General features: G+C 39.0%; 1 protein-coding gene across 2 annotated transcripts in view; it reads right to left on the bottom strand.

The window, feature by feature from the left end:
* Positions 1–1,319: 1,319 nt before the first annotated feature.
* fubp3 (far upstream element (FUSE) binding protein 3) overlaps positions 1,320–23,746 on the bottom strand; it is a 32,874-nt gene continuing 10,447 nt past the window's right edge. The window contains exons 3-19 of one of the 2 annotated variants that reach the window (XM_062434325.1): positions 21,656–21,689; positions 20,834–20,883; positions 20,596–20,667; positions 18,699–18,756; positions 17,546–17,708; positions 16,478–16,576; positions 16,150–16,254; positions 15,915–16,017; positions 13,284–13,384; positions 11,001–11,130; positions 6,898–7,058; positions 6,531–6,604; positions 6,334–6,410; positions 4,893–4,949; positions 4,574–4,624; positions 4,315–4,445; positions 1,320–2,812 (exon numbers count right to left, since the gene is read on the bottom strand). In XM_062434325.1, coding sequence (XP_062290309.1) covers positions 2,804–2,812; positions 4,315–4,445; positions 4,574–4,624; positions 4,893–4,949; positions 6,334–6,410; positions 6,531–6,604; positions 6,898–7,058; positions 11,001–11,130; positions 13,284–13,384; positions 15,915–16,017; positions 16,150–16,254; positions 16,478–16,576; positions 17,546–17,708; positions 18,699–18,756; positions 20,596–20,667; positions 20,834–20,883; positions 21,656–21,689 — 1,475 coding nt within the window. In that variant the 3' untranslated portion in view covers positions 1,320–2,803. The remainder of the gene's footprint in view (positions 2,813–4,314; positions 4,446–4,573; positions 4,625–4,892; positions 4,950–6,333; positions 6,411–6,530; positions 6,605–6,897; positions 7,059–11,000; positions 11,131–13,283; positions 13,385–15,914; positions 16,018–16,149; positions 16,255–16,477; positions 16,577–17,545; positions 17,709–18,698; positions 18,757–20,595; positions 20,668–20,833; positions 20,884–21,655; positions 21,690–23,746) is intronic. The other variant, XM_062434326.1, reaches the window with a different exon arrangement.

The following is a 23,746-nucleotide window of genomic DNA, read 5'->3' as shown; positions in this document are numbered from 1 at the left end:
TTGAGCTTTGAGTAGTTTAAATATATATTTAAGTAGAGTCGACTTTGTTCTGTAAATACCAGACGAGGTTACAAACACTGAGCTCCTGAATGAGGAAAGGTGTCCCAGTAATGATAATCGTCCCTCTCAACCTAAGCCTGGGAATGATCCAAGAACAACTTAATTATTAGACGGCAACAATGGACCACCAGGTCAGGAGTGTCCACGGGGACGGCACGTTAGAAAGGAAGAGGATCAAAATCAAGGGCTGGATTTGGAAACAGCTGCACGGCATCAATGCAGGGGCCAGTATGGGGCCGCGCAGGGTCCACCGTGGCAGGAGCCTCCCTGCTGAGAGCAAAGATGTGCAAGTGACAAAGCTGGAGAGGCTGTGGAGGGAGGGGGGGGGGGGGGGGACATCTCACTGGACAGGAGCCTGAGGGAGGAAGTGCTGCTGCTGCTGCTGGAGGATAATATGAGCAAGGAGGGAAAGGAAGGAAATATAGAGAGACCAATACTGAGCAGGAGTCACCTGTAAACCCCGTTCTGTAACAGTCAACACATTATTATATAAGGGTCAATGTTAGAATAATAAAAACAAGCATATCTAATGCAGTAGTTCAAACATTCAGAATGTTGTGTACCTGAAAATTAATATTATAAATTTGAAATTAAGTGATTTTAGTGGGTTTATCAAGATTAATTGGCACTGGCCTAGTCATGTGGTGCGACCATGATTCATCTTGAAATAAATTAATTTACTTAACACGCTTCACATCTTTTTTTACAAGTTTTCAGTAATATAAAGTGTTTGGAAACAAAGTATTTGCATTTTTTTAAATGTTTGTAAATGATGATCTTTTATTTATATAAGATATTTCAAGATGAATCATGGTCGCACCACATGACTTTTTTTAAGGCCAGTGCCAATTAATCTTGAAAAACCCACTAAAATCACTTTCACATTGTAATATGAATTTTCAGGTACACAACATTCTGAATGTTTGAACTACTGCATTAGATATGCTTGTTTTTATTATTCTAACATTGAGTTGTTGTAAATCTTTATACGTCATTGATCCATGTATGTAAACAGTACTGTAGCCGTTAATGAGAACTAATAAAGATTTAATTCAACCACAAGAGAGGCTTGCGGAAAATGTATTAGTGCACACACACACACACACACACACACACACACACACACACACACACACACACACACACACACACACACACACACACACACACACACACACACACACACACACACACACACACACACACACACACACACACACACACACACACACACACACACACACACACACACACACGAAGGTAGTCTGGATGTTTTTAATACATGTTAACTGTACACAGAAGGAAAAAAAACAAAACAAAAACACCATAATTAGACATTTTGAAATTATATCCCTTTTCATTAAGAAATGACGTTAATACCAGAATCATTTTTCCATAATGATGCATCATTTATATTAGATCACACAAAGAAATAAAAAAATTAATTAAAAAGTTATTAGCATTGGACTGAGTCCAACGTCCCACTGAGTCCACAGCGAGGGCTCAGTGGGGCGTTAGCGAACTGGGAGGTACCAAATAAGACAGATTTTTGATCATAATACTTAAAACATAAAAATACTACAATTAATTATTACACAGGTAGAATTACAGAGGCTTAGCAGTCTTGAATAATTCAGGTACAGAACATACACAAAAATCTACCACTTCTCATTTTTCTTCATAACAAGATGCAACATCAAATTTCAAATCACATTCACAATCTTTGAACATTTTCAGTATGAAAACAGAACAGAAAAAGAAAAAGAGGGACAATTCTCCTGCAATAATGATCACAGGAAAACAAAATCTTTTTTTTTTTTTATATATAAGTATATATATATGAAACATATATATTTTAAATTAACAGTCAAATATATGAGCATATATACATAGTTTTACAAGGTAGCAAAGGCAAAAAAGCTATTTGCAACATCCCCCTAAATCCTATCATATCAGATCATTGTAATAAATTATCCATGACATTTCCATTTGAAAAAAAGAAAAAAACATCTTAAAACTACAAGTTAAAAAGTCTGTCAAAATATTAGAGAACCCATCTTTGTTTCAAAAGTGAAATAAGATATTGCACCTTTTTCTTTTTAAACCAGAGTACAATAAAATGACAATGAAAAACAGCATACAATGCACAACAGGAATTAAATTAGAACTATTGCCACTGGCTGACATTAATCCTTTTTTTCTTTTTCTTTTTTTTTTTTAACCTTGTAACAAAAATACATTTCCTGTAACAAAACATCACAGTTTCATTTCACTGAATTATGTAAAAGGAAAAAAAAAAAAAAACATTTTAACACACTCTTTAAACATCTTATGACAAACGGTATTCAAGACTGCTAAGCACATTAATCATGGTTTCATTTCAACATAACTAGAAAAAATAGATCATATTGCCTTTTGAAATGTTACACAACTCTTGGGTTCATTTTGGCGGTACAATCTGAGTCAAGACAGGAAAATATAGAAAAAAAAACAAAAACAGCTCTCTCAAGTCCAAAAAGGGATCCCAGATACTGTCTATTCAAAATAACAGTGTACATAAGCATTTAGTAACAAATAAATGTTCCTGATTTTAGAAATATTACTTTATCATATAAGTCATTCTACAGCTAGTGTTTCTCTCTAAGAAAAAAAGTCTTCAAGGCGTTGCAAATCTAGAACCCCTCCGTTAAAAAAGGGTTGTTTTCATCCTCAGTGATTCAAGTCTTTAACCTGGGCGTCTTCTCTAATGATCCTGCAGGACGACATCAAAGCGTTAATCACTGCTCACAATATTCACACAGCTGCTCAGTGTTTCCCAAACATAGACCAATGTGTGGGTTGGTGTTCCTTTTTTTTGTTAAATACGATTTTGAAATATAAATATTAGGGCCGGGACTCGATTTAAAAAAAAAAAAAAAAAAAAAAAAAAAAAAATCTAATTAATTAGAGGCTTTGTAATTAATTAATCGAAATTAATCGCATTTTAATCGCATATAAATATTTGACCTGAGAAAAGTCAGAAGTAATTTTTTTCACACTTCCTCTGTATCCAAAGCTGGATATATGAGCTCCATTGTTGTTTAAATACAATTAAAAAAACACTAAATGTTTCTTCATGTTTAAGGCATCCGAGTGATGCAGATAACGACTAAAACACAGCAACAAATGTGTATTAATATGCCACTAACAATAGTCCCCAGGTACAATTTACAGCTGTTTAAGGCTTTAATTTAATCCACTATTTTTTATTACTGATTAATTCAGTCAATAAAATTCTTTAGTTTCTTTGCTCCTCAACAGGCCAAAGCTCAAAGATCATCTAATGTATTATCACATATGACAAAAGGAAAACAAACTGCAACCAGAACATTTTTGGAAAAAAAAACTAAATAAATATTTATTATTACATAATAATAATTGCAAATGGACTTCCTGTCCCTCACTGAGCTCACTTTCATGTCCTCAAACCTTCACTGTGAAGCTGTTTTATGACATTTTTTGAGCCTTTTTGGAAAATCAAACTATATATTTGTGACCCTTTGAGTTTAGGGCTGAATGCTGCAGTAAGAGTAGATTGGTCAAGTATTTTAACAAAGGCCGGAATTAATTAGAGGCTTTGTAATTAATTAATCGAAATTAATCGCATTTTAATCGCATATAAATATTTGACCTGAGAACAGTGAGAAGTAATTTTTTTCACATGGATTTTTAGTATACCATTGAATAATGAAAAATATTGTTTATTTTTGTTCAAGTCCAACAGACCAGTGCAATTTTTGCCATTAAGTGTAGCAATAGCATATTTAGAAATATAGTACATTTCAGAAATTAGCTAGCTACCACACTAGCGTCCACGCTAGCTGCTATATGTTTTGCATTGAGGTGATACTTGAGGCTCGATAGCTTGCACACAACCATGCTCTTATCCACACTTCCATCCACGGGTCCAACCAAAGCGGTCTCATCAGCTACTTTGTTCTTGTTCACTGTGGTTTGTTGTTGTCTGAACTACGCTAGTTGGTGCTCCAGTATAATCGGTCCGCCTGAAACTCATCCAGTGAGAAACGTTCCGCGGTGCAAAAATAAGTGTGATTAAAATGCGTCAATTTTTTTTAACGCGTTAATTATTGTGTAATTAATTAATCTAAAATTTTAACACATTGATTTTGGGTCTTTTTCTTGGGATTCGTTGACAATAAAGAAAAACAGCAGACTGGTCCTTTAACATGTTGTGCTGAGGCGGCTCGTTCTTACCTGAAGGCCCGGGGCTTGTGTCTGCTGCTGTGCGCCCTGGTTGAAGTACGCCATCGGCTGTCTGTAGAAGTCAACCCAGGCGTTGTAGTCAGGATTAGAGGTCTGCTGAGATGCAGGACCAGCTGACTGGCCTGCAGAGGAGGAGGAGGAGGGGGGGGGGGGGGGGGGGGGGGGACATCAGTATGTGCAGCTCTGAGATGTGATGACAGACTTTTAAACAGGGCATGAATGTGTCTCTGTTGTGTGTGTGAGTCCTCACCCCAAGCTTTGTTGTATTCAGGAGCAGTACTCTGAGCCTGGTTCTGCTGACCTGTAAACATCAGACCAATCATTTAAAAAAAAAACAGCACAAGACTCGTTATCGTAAGACTTATGCAAATTTAAAACCTTATTCACAACTTTTTCATTCTGATATTCTCAAAGCCAGTTTCAATGATCAGGATTTTTTAGGATAAAGTTGAATATGATGCACTTTTCCTCTGGCTGGTGTGATTAAATTTGAACCTTTGTGGAGCAGAATAATAAAAAGGAAGTGAGCTTTGAGTGTGTTGTTTTTTTCTCTTTTGAGTGACACTTGCCTAGCTTTTTATAATACTGCTCCCAGTCCATCTGGCCCGTCTGGGATCCATTGTGACCTGAAACCAGACACAGATAACACCGCCAGAGTTACTGCGAGTGGGCTTTTTTGCTTTTTCCCCTTTTTTTTTTCGCCTTCTGCTCTCATCTGCAATTCTGTTTCCTAATGATTTCCATCGACAGCAAATGTAAGAATCTGTCTGTACAGGAAAGAGGTGGTTAGCCGCAGGAAACGTGACCATCTCATCCCAGATATACTGCAGCAATACGACACGCACTGATTAAACTAGTAGGAAAGAGTTCACATCTTTCTATGTTACCTCACTCAGTCAGATATTATCCAGCAGGAGAAGTAACAGAAATCTCTTGATTGCTTATATTGTTAAACTTAAATCTTGTCACATGGCTTAAGCAGCATTTTATCTAGAAAACCTATAAACCTTGCATTCTTAGTCCAAATACTTGTTTATTTTCTTGGCACCTTTTTTTGCCTTTATTGGACAGGAAAGAATTGGAGAGGGAGATGACCAGGCGGGGAGTTCTGGTCCTCTGAAATGAGGCCAACGCGGAAGTAACTTAAAACTGCATTCTATCAAAAGGCCACCAGGGGGCGACCGTTTTGGTGTCAAAAGGATTTCCGTCTCTATACAAGTCAATGGAGAATTCACCAACTTCTCACTTGATTTCTAACCTCAGTAAACGTTTTCAAAATGTGTTTATGGTCTCAATCGCTAGTTTAAAGCCTTCTTCAATGCAGTATGATGTTCATTTGGGACATTTTGGCCTCCCTGATTTTATATGTGACGATAAAGCAGGGTATGCATTAGGGCGTGGCTACGTGGTGATTGACAGGTTGATTGGTTCACAGGTTCAGGAGGGCGCCTCTTGCTCCTCCTGATGCCCATATAAGTAGAATCCCTGTTTGTTTTTTTACCCAGCATGCACCGGAAATGTTCAAGATGGCGCTGCTCAGATCCGATACTATTGGCCTCCGAACAGCAGTCCACAAACCAATGGGTGACGTCACGGATGTTACGTAATACAAGTCCTTTGCTGGATTCAAACCAGAGGAGTCACTGATATGTTGCAGGTAGCTCAACAGAAATATTTAAGTATTTTTGACAGAAAAGGTGTCGTTCGACTTTTGTTTTTCATGTTGTGAACCTGGAGAGTTTTGTTAGTTTGTGGACACTGTCATGATGTTTAGTTGTGCAAAATAATTTGTGATTGGGTAGTGTAGTTCTAACGTTGCCATGGAGACGTCAGTTACGTCCTTCAAAATCAGATTATATCATCACGACTGGGACTGACTAAACAAGCCCGTTGGAGGATAGTGTCTGGTTACCATGGAGACAAACCTTTTGCTGAGACTTAAATCGACAGACTTTGCAAGACACTCTAATTTCGACCTATCACAAATCAGCTTTTATTGTAAATACTTACTGTGGTCTTGTTGGCCTTGAGGCTGCCATATCTGAAAAGTTGTACCCCATCCTCCTGTCATGAACGTCTGAGGCCCACTTCAACAAAAATAAAACACAAACTGATGTGAGTCTGACTGTTTTTTACACTTTACGCCAACACACTTCTGACCAGTGATACATGATATCAAAAGGGGGGGGGGAGAAACTGAAGCTTACTGTTGGGGAGGAGTGGTTGGTCCTTGGTTGTAGGGATTCATACCGAAGCTGCTGTTGCCCCCCATTCCTGGACCCTAGAGCAGAGAAAGGGAAGAGGAGGCAAGTCAGAGACCACACTTGTGTTTAAAAAGGAAGCCAACAGGAAAGGTCAGAGGGCAGAGCCAGGCGCTGATGCACTCCATTAAGTCCATTTGATGGATTCTTCATGTTTAACCTCTGGTGACATCCTGCCGGCCACCAGGACCACGGCAGCCTGGCTCACCCCAGCAGCTCGCTGCATTGACATGTGCGCTCATGAATATCAGGTCAGACAATAGCGAGGGAGGAGGAGGGAGGGGGGAGGAGGGCACAGAGCCAGACCACCTACCCCAATTCTCTCATCGATCAGCTGGCGGGCCTTTTCCAACTGCTGAGGGGTGCCTCGGATGGAGAAGATGCGCACGTTGGGGTCGGTGTTGGGCGGCGGGTTTCTCTGTAGCTCCACGTGGGCACGAGACTGCTCTTTGATGTTCTTGATGGTTTCTCCACCTGGAAAAGCATCAAGTCACATTTTAACGTTTCTCTATGTAGCTGATGAGATTTAACAGTCCAGTTCTGAAAGTATTCAGATGCTGAACCTTTCTGAAACAGACAATCTAACAATTACACCCACTTTTCACAGAGGTGATGAGAGCATGCAGGGTCTGAACTTCTTTCAAACTCTCCTTTTCATACTTCACACAGTCATTTTTCTTCCAGCGCCCCGAACGCCTTCGAGGAGTTTCACCACAAGCCGTTATCCTCATTTCAACAATTATCTGACTGAGGCTTTTCACCCCTGTTAGAGTGCAGCTGTTTATAGCTTCCACTTTTACCTCCAGACGTCATTCAAACTAGTTCATTTCAAGCGTCCCCTCACCTTTAGACGACTTCTCTTCACCCTGATCACATTGACTCACTTGACTAAATGCAAGTGATAGTGCTACCTTATGAAGACTGGCATGTGTCTCACCACTTATCTACCATTCTGTTGTAACATCCATGCAAATCAGGAAACAAAAGGAGACATCTCCTGCACGCCACCCCCTCTCCTCTGCATCAGATGCCAGCTTCCCGACGTGTGGGGAGAGCAATTACACCAGCAGGGAGAAATGAAACATAGCTGGCAGGAGAAAAGGGCCAAAATTGAAGCGTATCCTCCTTCTGGGATATCGTTTGTCTCTTTTACCCTTTTCATTCTTGACTCTGTGTTGTCCTCTGTGATGCGAGGAGGGAGTGAACGGGGGGCATACAACCACCACCACACACCCCCCTCCACAATGCCCATCTCAACGTAAAAAGGCTGAGGGTGCTTCCCGGGGGGACACCGGGGCTGTCCCAACATCAATTACACATTTGTTCACTTGTGGCTGACACTCGGATGACCCTGGCTGACCCGAGAATGAAAACGCTCATCAAAAACCTCTCCTCCTCCCGCAGCCTATTCCTTGCTGCCAACAGACTGCACATGGGCTATTAACCCATTGTCAACCAAATGAAACTTCTGCCTTAATGAAGCCATTATGAGCTCTTCTAGTCAGACAGCAGAGAGCAATGAAGACCCTGACTATTCATTTCATGGACTGGGCTGTAGTGAAGACAGATAATACGGGCCTTATTAATGAGACTGGTTTAGTGAGCTGGAGAAAAGAAGGGAATACAAAAGTGCAACTGGTGACAGCATTCAGGGCAAAGCCAAGGGACTGGTTAGCTGCTGGTGTGGAATAAAAACCTCTCAGGGTCTCAAGGGGAAAACACCACCAGTAGAAAAAGTGTAACTAATTATATTTGATATACACCCATATCAAGAAATGTATGAAAAATGTCTCATTGTTAAATCTTAATTAGATTTTTCCACTGAATTTGGTTTGTTTTGTGTAGTTTTTAACCACATTCATTATGAGCTCTAGAGCTGTAAGCTGACTTTAATGATCAAAAGAAAACTTTGATAGTTAAGATGTTTTTAATACCTTTTTAAAGTTCCCTGGTTTCAGATTCTCAAATGGGTGTTTTTGTGCTTTTTGCAGAATCAAATCCAACAAATCTAAATTATGTTTATGAACTTTTTCACATGTGTAAAAAACCACAACACCACAGACTCATTTTGTCTGTGTATCATCTGTTTACTTTATTTAAATCTTTAAATCTGATTATTGCCCAGACCTACACACAACATGATGAAATCAGAGATGAAAATAACTTATAATATTCTCTTTGGATGGTAGTTTCTATTTAAACATCTGATCCTGGTCCAAGTGTGATGTGGAAACTTAAAAACCTCCAGAGCACATAGGCCTACAGTGAAATAGGAAATATCTTGTGTGAAGTAGTTATATATTATTATATTATAGTAGTTATCATATTTGCATATTCACAGGCTCTGGATTTTTTTTTTATTAGGTAGACGGAGTTTGTGCCATTTTAGGGATTTTAACATGATAATTACACTTTTTTCTGGAAAAATCAAAGTACACACAATACTGTTTCAGGCAGAGTGTTTTTATATATCTGGAATTAGTCTTTAAAATAAGATTTTATTCACTTTTATGTTTCAATTTTCTCGGGTTTACAAAAAAACGAGACACGTCTACAGCCACGCAAGCAGCTCTGTGAGGCTGTACTCGGGCACAGCTGTGCTTTGAGCTAAATGCTAATGTGATTATTGTCAGAGCTAACACACTCACAATGACAATGCTAATATGCCACTGCTAAGTAGGTTCAAAGTTTACTTTGATAACCATCTTAGTTTAGTGTGTTAAGTGTTAATTAAGCACAAAGTACAGCTGAGTTGGATGCGAACGTCATTAGCTTTGCAGGTATTCGGCCATAAATAAACTTCATAGTGAGGCAAGAGGACAAAGTCAGAGGATCATCAAAGTCAGTGAGATTCATCCTCTGAGGAAAATGAATGTTTGTACAAAATTTCATAGCAATGCATAAAATAGCTGAGATGTTCATTCAGTTTGGACTCCAGCACCACCAGCAGCAGCACCAGCAGCACCAGCAGCAGCAGCAGCAGCACCACCAGCAGCAGCAGCAGCAGCAGCAGCAGCAGCACCACCAGCAGCAGCATTGCCATGACTGGATCCCAGACACTTGCAAGGCTAAAAATCTGTTCTCCTCTTGTGAATACTTGGATTTTAAAGTGAAATGTGAGTGTAAACAAGTTTAGGTTGTCCCATTTTAGATGTTGAATCATCATGATATAGCGTGAAAGTTGATATGTGATTTTGGAAACAGTAGTTTGGAAAAAGCAAATAAGATATCTTTTAGATTTCTTTCTCAGAGCTTTCAACCCAACAAATCTCAAATGTAAACTGAGCAAACTGCTGAGGAACCAACAGCTGAGGAAGGCTCAAAAAACTACTAAGTGAACCTTGAGTTTAGATATTTTTTTGAGTTAAAAATCACAGATATAATGTAGCATGCTTGTTTAGGCTCTGGCACCGAATTTGAGCCCGTAATAAAGTGTGAACAGGTTGGTGGGTGGCTTTATTCATCAAGTGTTGAGTGTGTGTGAGTGTGAGTGTGTGTGTGTGTGTGTGTGTGTTGGGGGTCAAAATAGAGGGGCAATGGGCTGCATATGGCATCGTAAAGATATTAATCACTGCACCCTTTAAGGGACGGCTGACAGCACCCAGACCCACCGCCATCTCCACCATATTGGCTCACTTCATATGCTAATGCACAGAGAAGGCTACGCAACGCCCAGGTTTATTTGTTTCCCTCGCCCCACTACATGCACAAAAGCCACTTGACATTTCTATTGCCATGTTTTTATCTTAGGTAAAGAGGCCCCCTTCGACCCCGCCCACCACTGCACACACACACACACACACCAAGGACACATGCATGCACACATACTACACACACACACACACAGCTCTTTCCAATGCAATGGTCAATGACTTTTAAATAGCTGGCAATAGAGTGGGCATGAATAGCCAATAAGCTAATTCCTCCTATTCATTCCCTCGCTGCACTCTATTGGGCTGAAAGACCCTCATTAGATGCCAGGCAGCCTTCCACATGATTGAGGGCTGTTATTATGCACCTTTAACAATTAATGTCACATTACACGCATTATCCCCGTCATTAAGCCCTTAGTGAAACCAATGAATGCCACTTGTGCTGTATACATGAGGCCTGGAGGGAGAATGGAGGGTGGTCACTCACCCCTCATCAGTTTCAAGCAGTGGCAGAACACCAAACGGCATTTAGTTATTAAAAAAGGGGGAGACGGCAATCTGTTGAGTTGGATATGGTCTTATTTAAACGGTTCATATTGATATAAACTCTGCTGCTGCTTACAGCGAGAAACTGATTAAATCTTTTACATACAAGCTAGAAACAAAAAAAACCTACAAAGAATCACCAATAAAGTTAACTGAGGTGTGTCACACAGTGTTTAAATAACACAGCACCCACACATGACGGGAACATTTCGCTCACCTTTGCCGATCACCAGGCCACACTTGTCGGCAGGTACAGCGTATGTCACCTCCTGCAGACCTCCAGGCCCTCCCATGTTGCAGTCACTTCGGCCTCGACGGCTCATTACTCCTCCAAACCCGTCACGCTCCTGTTCAGAGGGAGCAAAGAACAACTAAATGTTAAGAGTCTCATAATGCAAAAGTGTTAAAAGACTTTATTGGGAAGTAGGGTTGCACTGATTCATTATCGATTAATCTGTCAATTATACGTTTTATCATTTGGTCAAACATTTATTTTCTCCCAGGTTCTCCTGTTTGGTTTATAAAATGTTGGACAATAACCCAAAACCCATGAATGATGTCCTCAAATCTGTTGTTTTGTCCCGAGCAACAATCAACAACCCAAAGATATTCAACTTACTATCATAAAAGACTATTCTTTAAATATGAGTCCAAACGATAAAGTAGTTGGCAGTTTCATTATTGATTGATCTGGTGATCATTCTCTGGGTTAGCTGATAAGTCATTTGTTCAATAAAATGTAAAATAATGGCAAAAAAGGTGCAATCTCAGGGCGTAATCACACTAGGCAATCGTACTGAGCCGAAGCATGTTTGACCCCTGAAATCCGGATTATTAGGCTAGTGTGAGTGCAAGTGTACCGTGCTTGAGTACGGTACACTTCCCTGGTACGGTACGCTTGGAAGAGGTGTGCTTAGGCACGGTACACTTGGTCACGCATGCACATGAGGGATTCATATTTTTCCCGAAAATAAGACATTTTAAATGCCGGGAAAAGAAGCCAATTTTCCAGGGAAACCCGGGAAATCGAGGATTTTTAAAAAGGCAACACTAAATGCAACGTGGAGACATTATGCATATATGGGTCAATGACGTATAAGGATTCACAACAACTCAATTGTAGAATAATAAAAACAAGCATATCTAATGCAGTAGTTCAAACATTCAGAATGTTGTGTACCTGAAAATTCATATTATAAATGTGAAAGTGATTTTAGTGGGTTTTTCAAGATTAATTGGCACTGGCCTTAAAAAAAGTCATGTGGTGCGACCATGATTCATCTTGAAATAAATTAATTTACTTAACACGCTTCACATCTTTTTTTACAAGTTTTCAGTAATATAAAGTGTTTGGAAACAAAGTATTTGCATTTTGTTTTTAAATGTTTGTAAATGATCTTTTATTTATATAAGATATTTCAAGATGAATCATGGTCGCACCTCATGACTTTTTTTAAGGCCAGTGCCAATTAATCTTGAAAAACCCACTAAAATCACTTTCACATTATAATATGAATTTTCAGGTACACAACATTCTGAATGTTTGAACTACTGCATTAGATATGCTTGTTGTTATTATTCTAACATTGAGTTGTTGTAAATCCTTATACGTCATTGACCCATATATGGGTTCCCAATCCGACCATTTTTTGTGTATTATTTTATTATTATTAAGGCAAAAGAACTCAATTTATGTCCATGGACATTATAATGAAAAGGCTAAAGGCTTAATATTAGTTTGCATCCAGCGTGCTGCGTGGACTTCATTACATCTGCTGCACGGCTGCTACCACAATTATGAAATGCTAAGTTTATTGTCTGTGACTGTGACTCATAAAAGTAATATTTTACAAATCTGCATTATATAAACTAACGAAATTCATTAAAGTCATTTGGCGACTTCTAAGTCATTAAACTAAGTCTTACTTTTACTGGAGTAAAGAGTTGAATCAGTACGTCTGCTTTTACTAGAGTCTTTTTTACACCAGTATCTAGTACTGCATACTACACAGGCAGGACTCAGAAGAACAAGCTTGCACTTTTTAATCAGTGCGTTGTGTTGATTGATCGGCTGTGTTGTGTTTTACCGGCTCACAGCACGCCAACACACACCTGTGCATGTTTTATGAGAGTAAAATATATGTTTTTGCGCAATGTGTGGGAGCTAACCGTGCTTGAGTACAGTTGGGTTTGAGTAATGTGAGTGCAGGCCAGCGGGGGACAAGGGAGGGGGGACATCTGGAACAACTGGCCCTAGTGTGAGTGCAATCTCAAATGCCTTGTTATGTCCCGACCAACAGTAGTCCATGAGCCAAATATATTCATTTTACAAGCATAGATGACCAAAAAAACTACATAATCTGCAAGAAGAAGTCGACAGTTTGATTCCTGTAACTGTAATCACCATGTTGGGTTGTGCTATTTCCCTCTTGGTAATATTTATCACTGCTGTTAATGTGACTGAAACAAACCAGACTGATGTAAACAGACATTAACGTACCTGAGCTGTTTGAACCAGTTCATTGATGAGGTGGACCGCATGGTGGCAGTGGTCGGGCTGGCCCATCACCTGGGCAACACGGTCAGGACTGACTCCATCATCTGGACCATAAATATAAAAAAAGGGACAGAAAAGTTCTTTAACTGCCCCACGATCGCACACACAGTACTGTAAAGTGCTTTTTAGTGATATTTTTAGAATTATAGTAGCAGGTTTGGATTTCAAAGCTCAAGTGAAAAAGGGAATAAGTGGGAGAAATGTTCTTTTGGATGCTTGAACTGTAATAAAAATCCCTTTTGTCCCATTCAGTGCCTGAAGCTCATTCACTCTTCATTTTATATCAGCCGTTAAGTACTCTGATTCCCACCAAGACAGACCAGATGAGAAAGTCTACATAAATGTCTTCTTACTGCCAAACCAACCACACATATTACCTGACTTTTGTGAAGCAATACAGTGTTTCAACATTAACAGGATGACTCCCTGGTGATCCGTCTGTTTCAGTACAAACTGAGCTGGAAAATGCACCAATAACTAATAAATCCAGTTATTGATATATATATAACATTCTTAATATTAAGAGTTTTCACTTTTCTACTTTAGTTTAGGGTTGCAAATAATTATTTTTACTATCAATTAATCTGATAATTATTTTCTTGGGTCCAAACTGTTCGGATTTGTCTGAGGAACAGAAGAACAAGAACCCAAAGATATAGGGCCTGATTTACTAAGATCCCAAATAGTGGGTACTAAATTGCGTGCAATAGATAGCGCGTGCCGTTTGCGTGCGTTTTGCAGGTGATCTACTAGAATAACTGATAAATGAAAACAGGTGCAACAGGTGGAGAGAGCAGGATTTAAATGAGGGTTTTGTGTCTTAATGGAGAGTTTGGACGAGCAGAAATGTGATCAGGTTCTAGTGGAAGAGGTTAACTAATATATTGAGTTATAACAAAAACTAATATTACCAGAAAAACCCACATATGGGAGAATATTAGTGACAAAGTCAATGTTAGTAAAACCAAAAATATTCCACTTTAAAAATATTAACACAGGTGGAAAAACTCTGTCCTGTGTGTATTCTGTCATTGTGCCTCCGTCTCCTCGTCTCCATAGTAACAGCCGGTTAATACCTGTCCTTCAAACTTATTATTTATAGACGCAGTTAGCGTCAGCAACATTACCTTCAGGTTTGGTAAATCACAATGTTTGTGCTAAATAACATATTTGCATTTTCTCCTCCCTGAATTTTGCACACTGGGGTTGAAACGCCTCAAATTACATTCATTACGGTAAACTACTAATTTTACATTCATTATGGTAAACTACTAATATTACATTCATTACGGTAAACTGCTAATATTACATTCATTATGGTAAACTGCTAATATTACATTCATTACGGTAAACTATTAATATTACATTCATTACGGTAAACTGCTAATATTAAGTTCATTACGGTAAACTACTGATATTACATTCATTACGGTAAACTGCTAATATTACATTCATTACGGTAAACTGCTAATATTAAGTTCATTACGGTAAACTACTGATATTACATTCATTACGGTAAACTGCTAATATTACGTTCATTATGGTAAACTACTGATATTACGTGCATTACGGTAAACCGCTAATATTACATTCATTACGGTAAACTACTAATATTACATTCATTAAGGTAAACTGCTAATATTACATTCATTACGGTAAACTACTGATATTACATTCATTACGGTAAACTGCTAATATTACATTCATTATGGTAAACTGCTAATATTACATTCATTACGGTAAACTGCTAATATTACATTCATTACGGTAAACTACTGATATTACATTCATTACGGTAAACTACTAATATTACAGTCATTACGGTAAACTACTAATATTACATTCATTACGGTAAACTGCTGATATTACATTCATTACGGTAAACTGCTAATATTACGTTCATTACGGTAAACTACTGATATTACAGTCATTACGGTAAACTGCTGATATTACATTCATTACGGTAAACTACTGATATTACGTTCATTACCGTAAACTACTGATATTACGTTCATTACGGTAAACTACTGATATTACGTTCATTACCGTAAACTACTGATATTACGTTCATTACGGTAAACTACTGATATTACATTCATTACGGTAAACTGCTAATATTACATTCATTACGGTAAACTATTAATATTAGTCATTACGGTAAACTACCAATATTACATTCATTACGGTAAACTGCTAATATTACGGTAAACTCCTAATATTACATTCATTACAGTAAACTGCTAATATTACATTCATTATGGTAAACTACTACTATTACATTCATTACGGTAAACTGCTAATATTACATATTCATTATGGTAAACTACTAATATTACAGTCATTACGGTAAACTGCTAATATTACGTTCATTATGGTAAACTACTAATATTACGTTCATTACGGTAAACTACTAATATTACATACATTACAGTAAACTGCTAATATTACGTTCATTACGGTAAACTGCTAATATTACGTTCATTACGGTAAACTACTAATATTACATACAAATCAAGCAGCTCTACTTTAGTTGATAACTAACGCCTTCTGGGTCTTTTTCCCCCCATTTCTTACCTTGTTTGAACTGGATCCTGACCCCGGCATCGTTCTGAATCTTCTTGATCATCTCTCCGTTCCTGCCGATGATGATGCCGACAGCGAACCTGGGTACAACCACCTGGACAATGGAGGGTAAGGAGAGAAGTTTAGGGTAAAAAAAAAAAAAAAAAGGGCTTGTTTGAATTAATACATATGCATCAATTTTAGCTTTCCAAAGTTTAAAAAAGCAGAGGGAAAAACAGGCTCTTACATCCAGACTGCTTCCCCCCATTTTGGATCCAAAGTCTGCCCTGCCAACCCTGAAGTCACCTTGGTCCTTATCTCGGATGAGCTTCACCACGAGTTCACGGGCTTGCTAAAAAAGGAAAAACCGAAAAAAAGAGGAACAGAAATCATTAAAAATAAAAAAAAGGAACAAAAAAGCTGCATGTGAAGCGTTGCAAAAAGGCCCGGTCAATAAAAACAAAGAGGTTTTTAAATGTTTTGAGTGGAACGCTGGGAGGCATAAAATGTGTAAAATTGAGTGTAAACTGGAAATATACAGTAGCAGCGCACACGGAGCTCTTTCTGAGACCGACCTGCACTTTGTGGGGATCCCCAGTGATTCTCAGGGGCTTGTCTGCACCAGTGGGCATGGGGTCATCCTGAATCATTATCATCTGCACTCCTGTTCTCTCCTGCAGAGGTACAATCACACACAAGCAGAAACACACACACACACACACACACACAGTTAGCTGGGGCCCAAATGCCTGAAAGGTGGAAACTCTGCCACAGTTCAAAGAGGAGGTTATATTTTGGACTTAATAGAGGCGACCCTATACAAAGAAATGAAGAGCTCGAGGATACGAAAAAGGTAATTTCAAGAATCTGAAATGTTTAGCAAATCAAAACATCATGAAAACAATGTGTGTTAAACATTTCTGCCATTTGATTTAATATAAGAAGCTCGTCATAAAGACTGGGTGATTTTGATCACTCGCCTCGGTTCTTTATGCGTTTCCACTAGGGAAAGTACCTGGTACCTGGTACTTTTTTTAGTACCTGCTCTGGTGAGGTTCCAAGCGAGCCAAGCCGATACTAAAAAAGTACCAGGTACTTTCCCTAGTGGAAACGCAAACAGAACCGAGGCGAGTCGAGGCCAGTCGAGCTGGAACTGTTTAGTGGAAAAGCGCCAATAGACTCAAGAATACTGGCCGGCCATCGGTCCCGTTCTCTGTGTCAGTTGTCTGTCGTTAACGCTAACCTACCGCAGCTGCATCTTCTAAATAATGCCGCGAGTGGGGATTGAGGAAGTGACGTCGAAGTGAGACACAGGAAACAGAAATACTGCAAAATAATAATAAAAACAACGTGACTAAAAACGATTTTTAAAATGTCTAAAACGAGACGAGAAGAAATGTTATGACGTTATTTCGTCTCGTTTTAGACATTTTAGCAAAGTTTTTATTTTGTAAACCACATTTAGTCTCGTTTTTATTCGTCAACAATATCGCATTATATATTTAATTACAGTTATCGTCACATGACCAGCATTTACGTTGCGTCTCGTCTCGTTTTCGTCACGTGATAAAGGTTCGTTGACGACGATATTTAGTCATAATATTCGTTGACCAAAGCAACACTAGTGTGGCCTACTAACATACCTGCAGCTGTTTGATGGTTTCTCCTCCCTTGCCGATGACCAGGCCGACTTTGTTGGCAGGGATGAGGATCTGTTGGATGGCACCGTTGCCGTCCATCTCACAGTGGAAGCCCGGACCATATCGACATTGCTCCACAATCTCACTCAACAGCCTCTTGGCCTGGCTGTCGGGGGGGGGGGGGGGGGGGGGGGGGGGGGCGCAAGACAGACATTTGTCACCACAGTTACAGATCCCACACAACACTTTGCTGTGTCACATTATTCTTTGTCACATGTGAAAAGGGTGTTCAGCTGATTCAGTGGCTGTGTTCAGACCGCATACTACATACTTCTATACTACACACTTCTATACTACACACTTCTATACTACACACTAAACGACCAGATAGTAAGCAGACCGTTTACACTGTAGTAAACTACACGATAACCCACAATGCATTTCGTCCCTACCCGAGCTGAAATCAGCAGGCTGAAGCTGATTTCATTTTAGCTCTAACTCTATAAATATACCACTTTATCCACATTTCTAACCTTTTTAGGAGAGAAAGTAAAGTAGCCCTTTAGATCCACAATGTGACGCTAATCTGTCCAAATAACACCTGTTTAAAGTTTTGTTCCTGTGAATTCGGAGTTAGCCGTAGCGAGTAACGCACTTCCGGTCATTTTCACAGAATAAAACACCCGTTACCTTTTATTATTAAGAAAACCATAACGATAGAATTGGTGCTTTTATTTTGAAAACAGGAAGCGGACATACCCTCGCTGTAGCTAACTTGAACCCACCGAGGTGGTGATCTGTGACGTTTGTATTTTGGGTTTTTTTCAGAAGTTACGTTGCATCTTGGGTAATGTGAGTGTGAGTAGTCAGCTCTTGATGCATACTCTGCATTTCTGCTGAATCTAGTAAACCATCCGGGAACTTCTCACATACTCTAAATCACATACTACGCAGTTGAAACACACTAAATACTTCAAATGACATCAGAGTTAGTACGAGTAGTAGGAAAGTATGCGGTTTCGAACACAGCCTGAGACTGATTAAGAGACGACAAGAAAAGAGATCTGAGTTCATGCCCTGTGTCTCAACAATGAGGGCACACTTTCTTAATGTGCTGTCCAGTTTTTTCAGTAAATCTGTCAAAGTTGAGACTTACTCAATGTTCTCTGGGCTCCCAGTCAGAGTGCAGGGTCTGTCCAACATGCCTCCACTGTCTGTAACAAAAACACACAAATTAGAGATGCCAAACATACCAAAAGTATCTGACAAAGTTAACTTCACTGCAGGAAAAATGCTGTCAAGGTGTTAAGATTAGGGATGCACCGAAAATTCGGCCACCGAAAATCTTCGGCCGAAAATGGCCCAAAAGGGCATTTTCGGTTTTCGGCCAAAATACTTTCATTACCGAAACAACACGCCCGAAACAGCTGACTAAAGAGATCAGCTCTTCTGATGCATCTTGTAGCAGACGTTATTCCTTTAATTGCAGCACTAAAGTGTAGTTCACTCTTAAGAGTCTGTCAGCACACGTTTCACTGAGATCTATTTGGATCCTCTGCACTTCATTGAGACTGTACTTGATCCGCGTTATAAAGATCATTACTTGGATGTGGGATTAAACCATAGACTGTATATAAAATGGACGCAACATCCGTGACGTCACCCATTGGTTTGTGGACTGCTGCTTGGAAGCCAATAGTTTCGGATCTGAGCAGCGCCATCTTGAAAATTTTCAGGTGCATGTTGGGTAAAATAAAAACAGGGATTCTACTTATATGGGCATCAGGAGGAGCATGAGGCGCCCTCCTGAACCTGTGAACCAATCAACCTGTCAATCACCACGTAGCCACGCCCTAATGCATACCCTGCTTTATCGTCACATATAAAATCAGGGAGGCCAAAATGTCCCAAATGAACATCATACTGCATTGAAGAAGGCTTTAAACTAGCGATTGAGACCATAAACACATTTTGAAAACGTTTACTGAGGTTAGAAATCAAGTGAGAAGTTGGTGAATTCTCCATTGACTTGTATAGAGACGGAAGTCCTTTTGACACCAAAACGGTCGCCCCCTGGTGGCCTTTTGATAGAATGCAGTTTTAAGTTACTTCCTCGTTGGCATCATATCAGAGGACCAGAACTCCCCGCCTGGTTAGTACACAGTCATAGCCATAAATGCAATGGTACTAATAATTGGCATAATAATTTATTTCGGTGTTTCGGTTTTGGGTTTTCATTTCGGTGCATCCCTAGTTAAGATGGCGACATTTTATTATATTTAAAAGGTAATGTTTAATGGTTTGTTCCTTTCAAAAAGACACAGATTATTTTAGAGAGTATTTTCAATGCAGAACCTCCAGCTGTTCCCAGACTTTGTACAACCTCCAATAAAAACATCACAGTTGCCAGACTGGTACAAAACATTATCTACAACACTGCACAGTTGAGAATGCCAGCACACTGCCAAAAGGCAACACCTACTGGGTGCAGTACCAGGCCCAACCCTTTTCACTGTTTTTGCTTCTGTGCTCTAATAATTTGTTGTTTGTCAAGTACTGCATGTGTGTAAATGTTTGAAAAATAGTACACTTTGGAGCTGGCTGCATCTTGTGGTTGGCAATTTTCTACATTTTTCTTACCGACAACAAATCTGATCTTACTGACATGTATTGTGTGTGTATGCCATCGACCTCTGTTTATGTCCAAAAACTATTAAAAACACATCAATGAGCCACACCGTTGCACTGGGTGACATATTTTTGGACAACAACGGAGGAATAAGATATCAGGCTTTGGATACACACACACACACATATTACTTTTAAGTAGGATAAATTCATTGTTGGTTTGGCTCTGCATGATATTGACTGACAATAAGAAAATCACAAGCCAAATCCTTTATGAAATAAATATCTTGGGAGCCTGACTTTAGATATTTGAAGGGTTTACTATAATCAGTCCCACTTGGATTTCAGAGGCCAAAAATATTAAGATTTCGCAGCAGCTTTTCTCTGAATTGCGATACAACTTGGGGTGTTTAATGTGCTCTTACCTGAAGCAATTTGGATCTTACAACCCGATTCCAGCTGAATTCTTGAAATCTGCTCTCCTCCTTTGCCAATGACTGTGAGGGGGGGGGGAGGAGAGCAAGAGAGTAAAGACCCGTTTTAACCCTTTTATGAATTTAGATCAGACCCGATGCAGTGACCCAAAAACTGAGTAGAAAGTCAATACTGATGATTACATGTCAAATATTAGTACTGACTATAATGAACTCAGGGGATACTTACTGAATCCCACCATCTTATCAGGCACTTTGTAGTCTTCTGTAGTAAGAGCCCTGTGAGAGATTAGGAGACGCTCAGTTACTGATTAGACAATAAAATCAACAGCCATCTAAAACTAGGGGACTCCTCTAAACAAACGTGTGCATATAAAGACTAGAGCTAAAAAAATAAAAAAAACTACCTAATGGGCAAAATTATTTCGATGAAGTAATTTTTAAAGCAAAAATGCCAAAAATTTGTCGGTTCTGGTTTCTTAGATGTAAAGATTTTCTGCTTTTTCTTTGTTTTCTTTGATGGTAAAGTCAATATATTTGGAAAAAGTCAACTTATGCTCTGTGAAACTATGAACATTTTTTCCCCACTTAGTTTACTAAATGTCAAAATAATCAAAAATGAATAAATTGTTAATTGCAGCCATAACTAATAATAATAATAATAATAAAAATGTTTATTTATATTGCACTTTACATTTCAGCAATCTCAAAGTGCTACAGAGCAGAAAATAAAATAAAATTTAAAAAAAAAGGTTAAAAGGAGAACCTATAAAAGACACTTAGCAACATTTTTAAAAAGCATTTTGCAAAGTGTCTTTTATAGTTTCTCCTTTTAACCTTTTTTTTTTTTTTTTTTAACTACAAAAGAGAAGCCAAAATTCGACATAAGTTCACTACCATTGAGTGTGTAATTATATCTGATGCCTATTTTGGTCACCAATAAGGCTGTAATGTTAAAAACACTTAACTGAGGCACAGAATAAACACCAAAAATACATCCAAAAGTGCATTAAAACAACTTGGATCAGAAATGTGAGAATGCTTTGCTCACCTTTGATGTACCATTGCACCAAGGTGGTTCCCTACTGAGAGAACAGAGAGAAAAACAACCCAATTAACACACAAGAAATAATCTGCAATCATGCTTCAAAATACTTTTCTTTAAAAATCTGCTCATGTGACGGCCAGAGAGAATGAATGAGGGCTGGAGGGGACGATGGAGCAGATGGAAACGGTCCTGCCAATCCTTCATGTTTGTGTCTGACCCACAGCGGGGGGCTTTCACCGGCATGGAAATCAGTCCCGCAAGTGTATGAGTGAGTGTTTCAATCAGAGCTGCTCAGAAAGAAAAGAGGCAGCAGCAGCCGGGTCAGTGGCTGCCGGTCCTGAATTGAATTTTGACAGGTAGCACCAAGCAAAGGGTCCTGCAGGGTCACTCTAGGATGTGCTGCCATGGACGTAAACACCTGAGCAGATATCTAGCAGGTTCAATCAATTTTATGGTTGTTTGCACTGATTTTCACTTCTTGTGGAAATGCACTGGGGTTAACAGCTATGAATATAAAAAAGGGAGGAGTACTGAATTCATACGAAGACAAGACTGCGAGATAAAATGTCAATGCTCGGAGTGTACTTGTACATTTGATAATTAAATGCTGAGAGTCTACTGCAATGCTAAACAGTTATTTTCCCCGTGTTGCGGTACAACCTTGGACAAATTGTTGCAAACAATAACAGAGCGTCAAACCAGCCTGAACCAGAATTGCATACAATTTATCCATCCATGCATTCAGGGCTGAACTATCATACAAACAACTGTGACAAGAGGACGACGGGATAAATGACTAGTGTTTGCACTTCAGGGATATGAAATGGATCAAATCTTTGTTTTGTGTGCACGGCGCAGAGGAAGAGAGGATGACACTTTTTCATTACGCCGCAGTGTCAGATACTTAATACTCCACACAAAACATGAAAAAAACTAAACCACAAATTACACTCACTTCACAGATTACAGGGTTTCCTTCCACCTCCCATCTAGTGTTGCTTTCGTCAACGAAAATTATGACTAAATATCGTCGTCAACGAACCTTTATCACGTGACGAGACGCAACGTAAATGCTGGTCATGTGACGATAACTATAATTAAATATATAACGCAATATTGTTGACGAATAAAAACGAGACTAAATGTGGTTTACAAAGTAAAAACTGCTAAAATGTCTAAAACGAGACGAGACGAAATGGGTTTGGCTAAAAGAAAATGTTGGTTTGGTCTATACTACTAGGTACTTATACTATATTGACTGGGTTAAATAGAATTGCATTACTAAAAAGACAAATACAATTTTCATTGACTAAAACTAGACTAAAATAGTCACAGATAAATTTGACTAAAATGCTCAGACTTTTAGTCGACTGAAACTTGACTAGACTAAAGAGTATGAACGTGACTAAAACTAATAAAAAATGTTTTCCCCACTTAGTAAAATTAAAACAGGCCGCCAAAAACAACACTACCTCCATCTGTGGTGCTTGCTTTAGTTTTGAATCATAAATAATGAAAATCCAAATTACGATATTTTTCATTTATTCATAAAGTAAAGAAATTGAGCTGCTGTCACCACTACTTATGAGGAGGCATCACAGGGAAGAAAGAAAGGTAAATGTTTTAAATAGTCTAAGGGATTATTGAGCTTAGAGAAAAAGGCACCCTGATGAGTTTTTGACCACTGGTAGCTGTATGGAGTGATGCTTTCAGAGGGGCTTTTTAATTTGTGGACAGGGCCTCATGGTAACAGCGTGGTGGGTTTTAAACCTTTGCAAACAGACTCTTGTGTTGTCAAAAATTGAGAAAAGTAAAAGGAAACAGACGGCAAAGTCAGCTAATCTACTTTTGAACCAGACATTAGCCCAGACTGTTCTATTAACGTCCAGTGTGACTGAAACCAAAATGCAAGTTCCAGGTAAAATGTGAGACTTGACACATAAGCTGATACATAGATCTACTGGAGGCTGTACAAATTCCAAAAAAATAAAAAAAAGTAGAAAACTTTCAGCAGGTTAAAACCAGGCGGGGAGTTCTGGTCCTCTGAAATGAGGCCAACGTGGAAGTAACTTAAAACTGCATTCTATCAAAAGG

The sequence above is a fragment of the Scomber scombrus genome, chromosome 15 (genome assembly GCF_963691925.1).
Source record: "Scomber scombrus chromosome 15, fScoSco1.1, whole genome shotgun sequence".
In the NCBI taxonomy this organism is placed as follows: domain Eukaryota; kingdom Metazoa; phylum Chordata; class Actinopteri; order Scombriformes; family Scombridae; genus Scomber; species Scomber scombrus.
The sequence above is the reverse complement of the archived record's forward strand: the minus strand, read 5'-3'. Positions and strand labels throughout refer to the sequence as shown.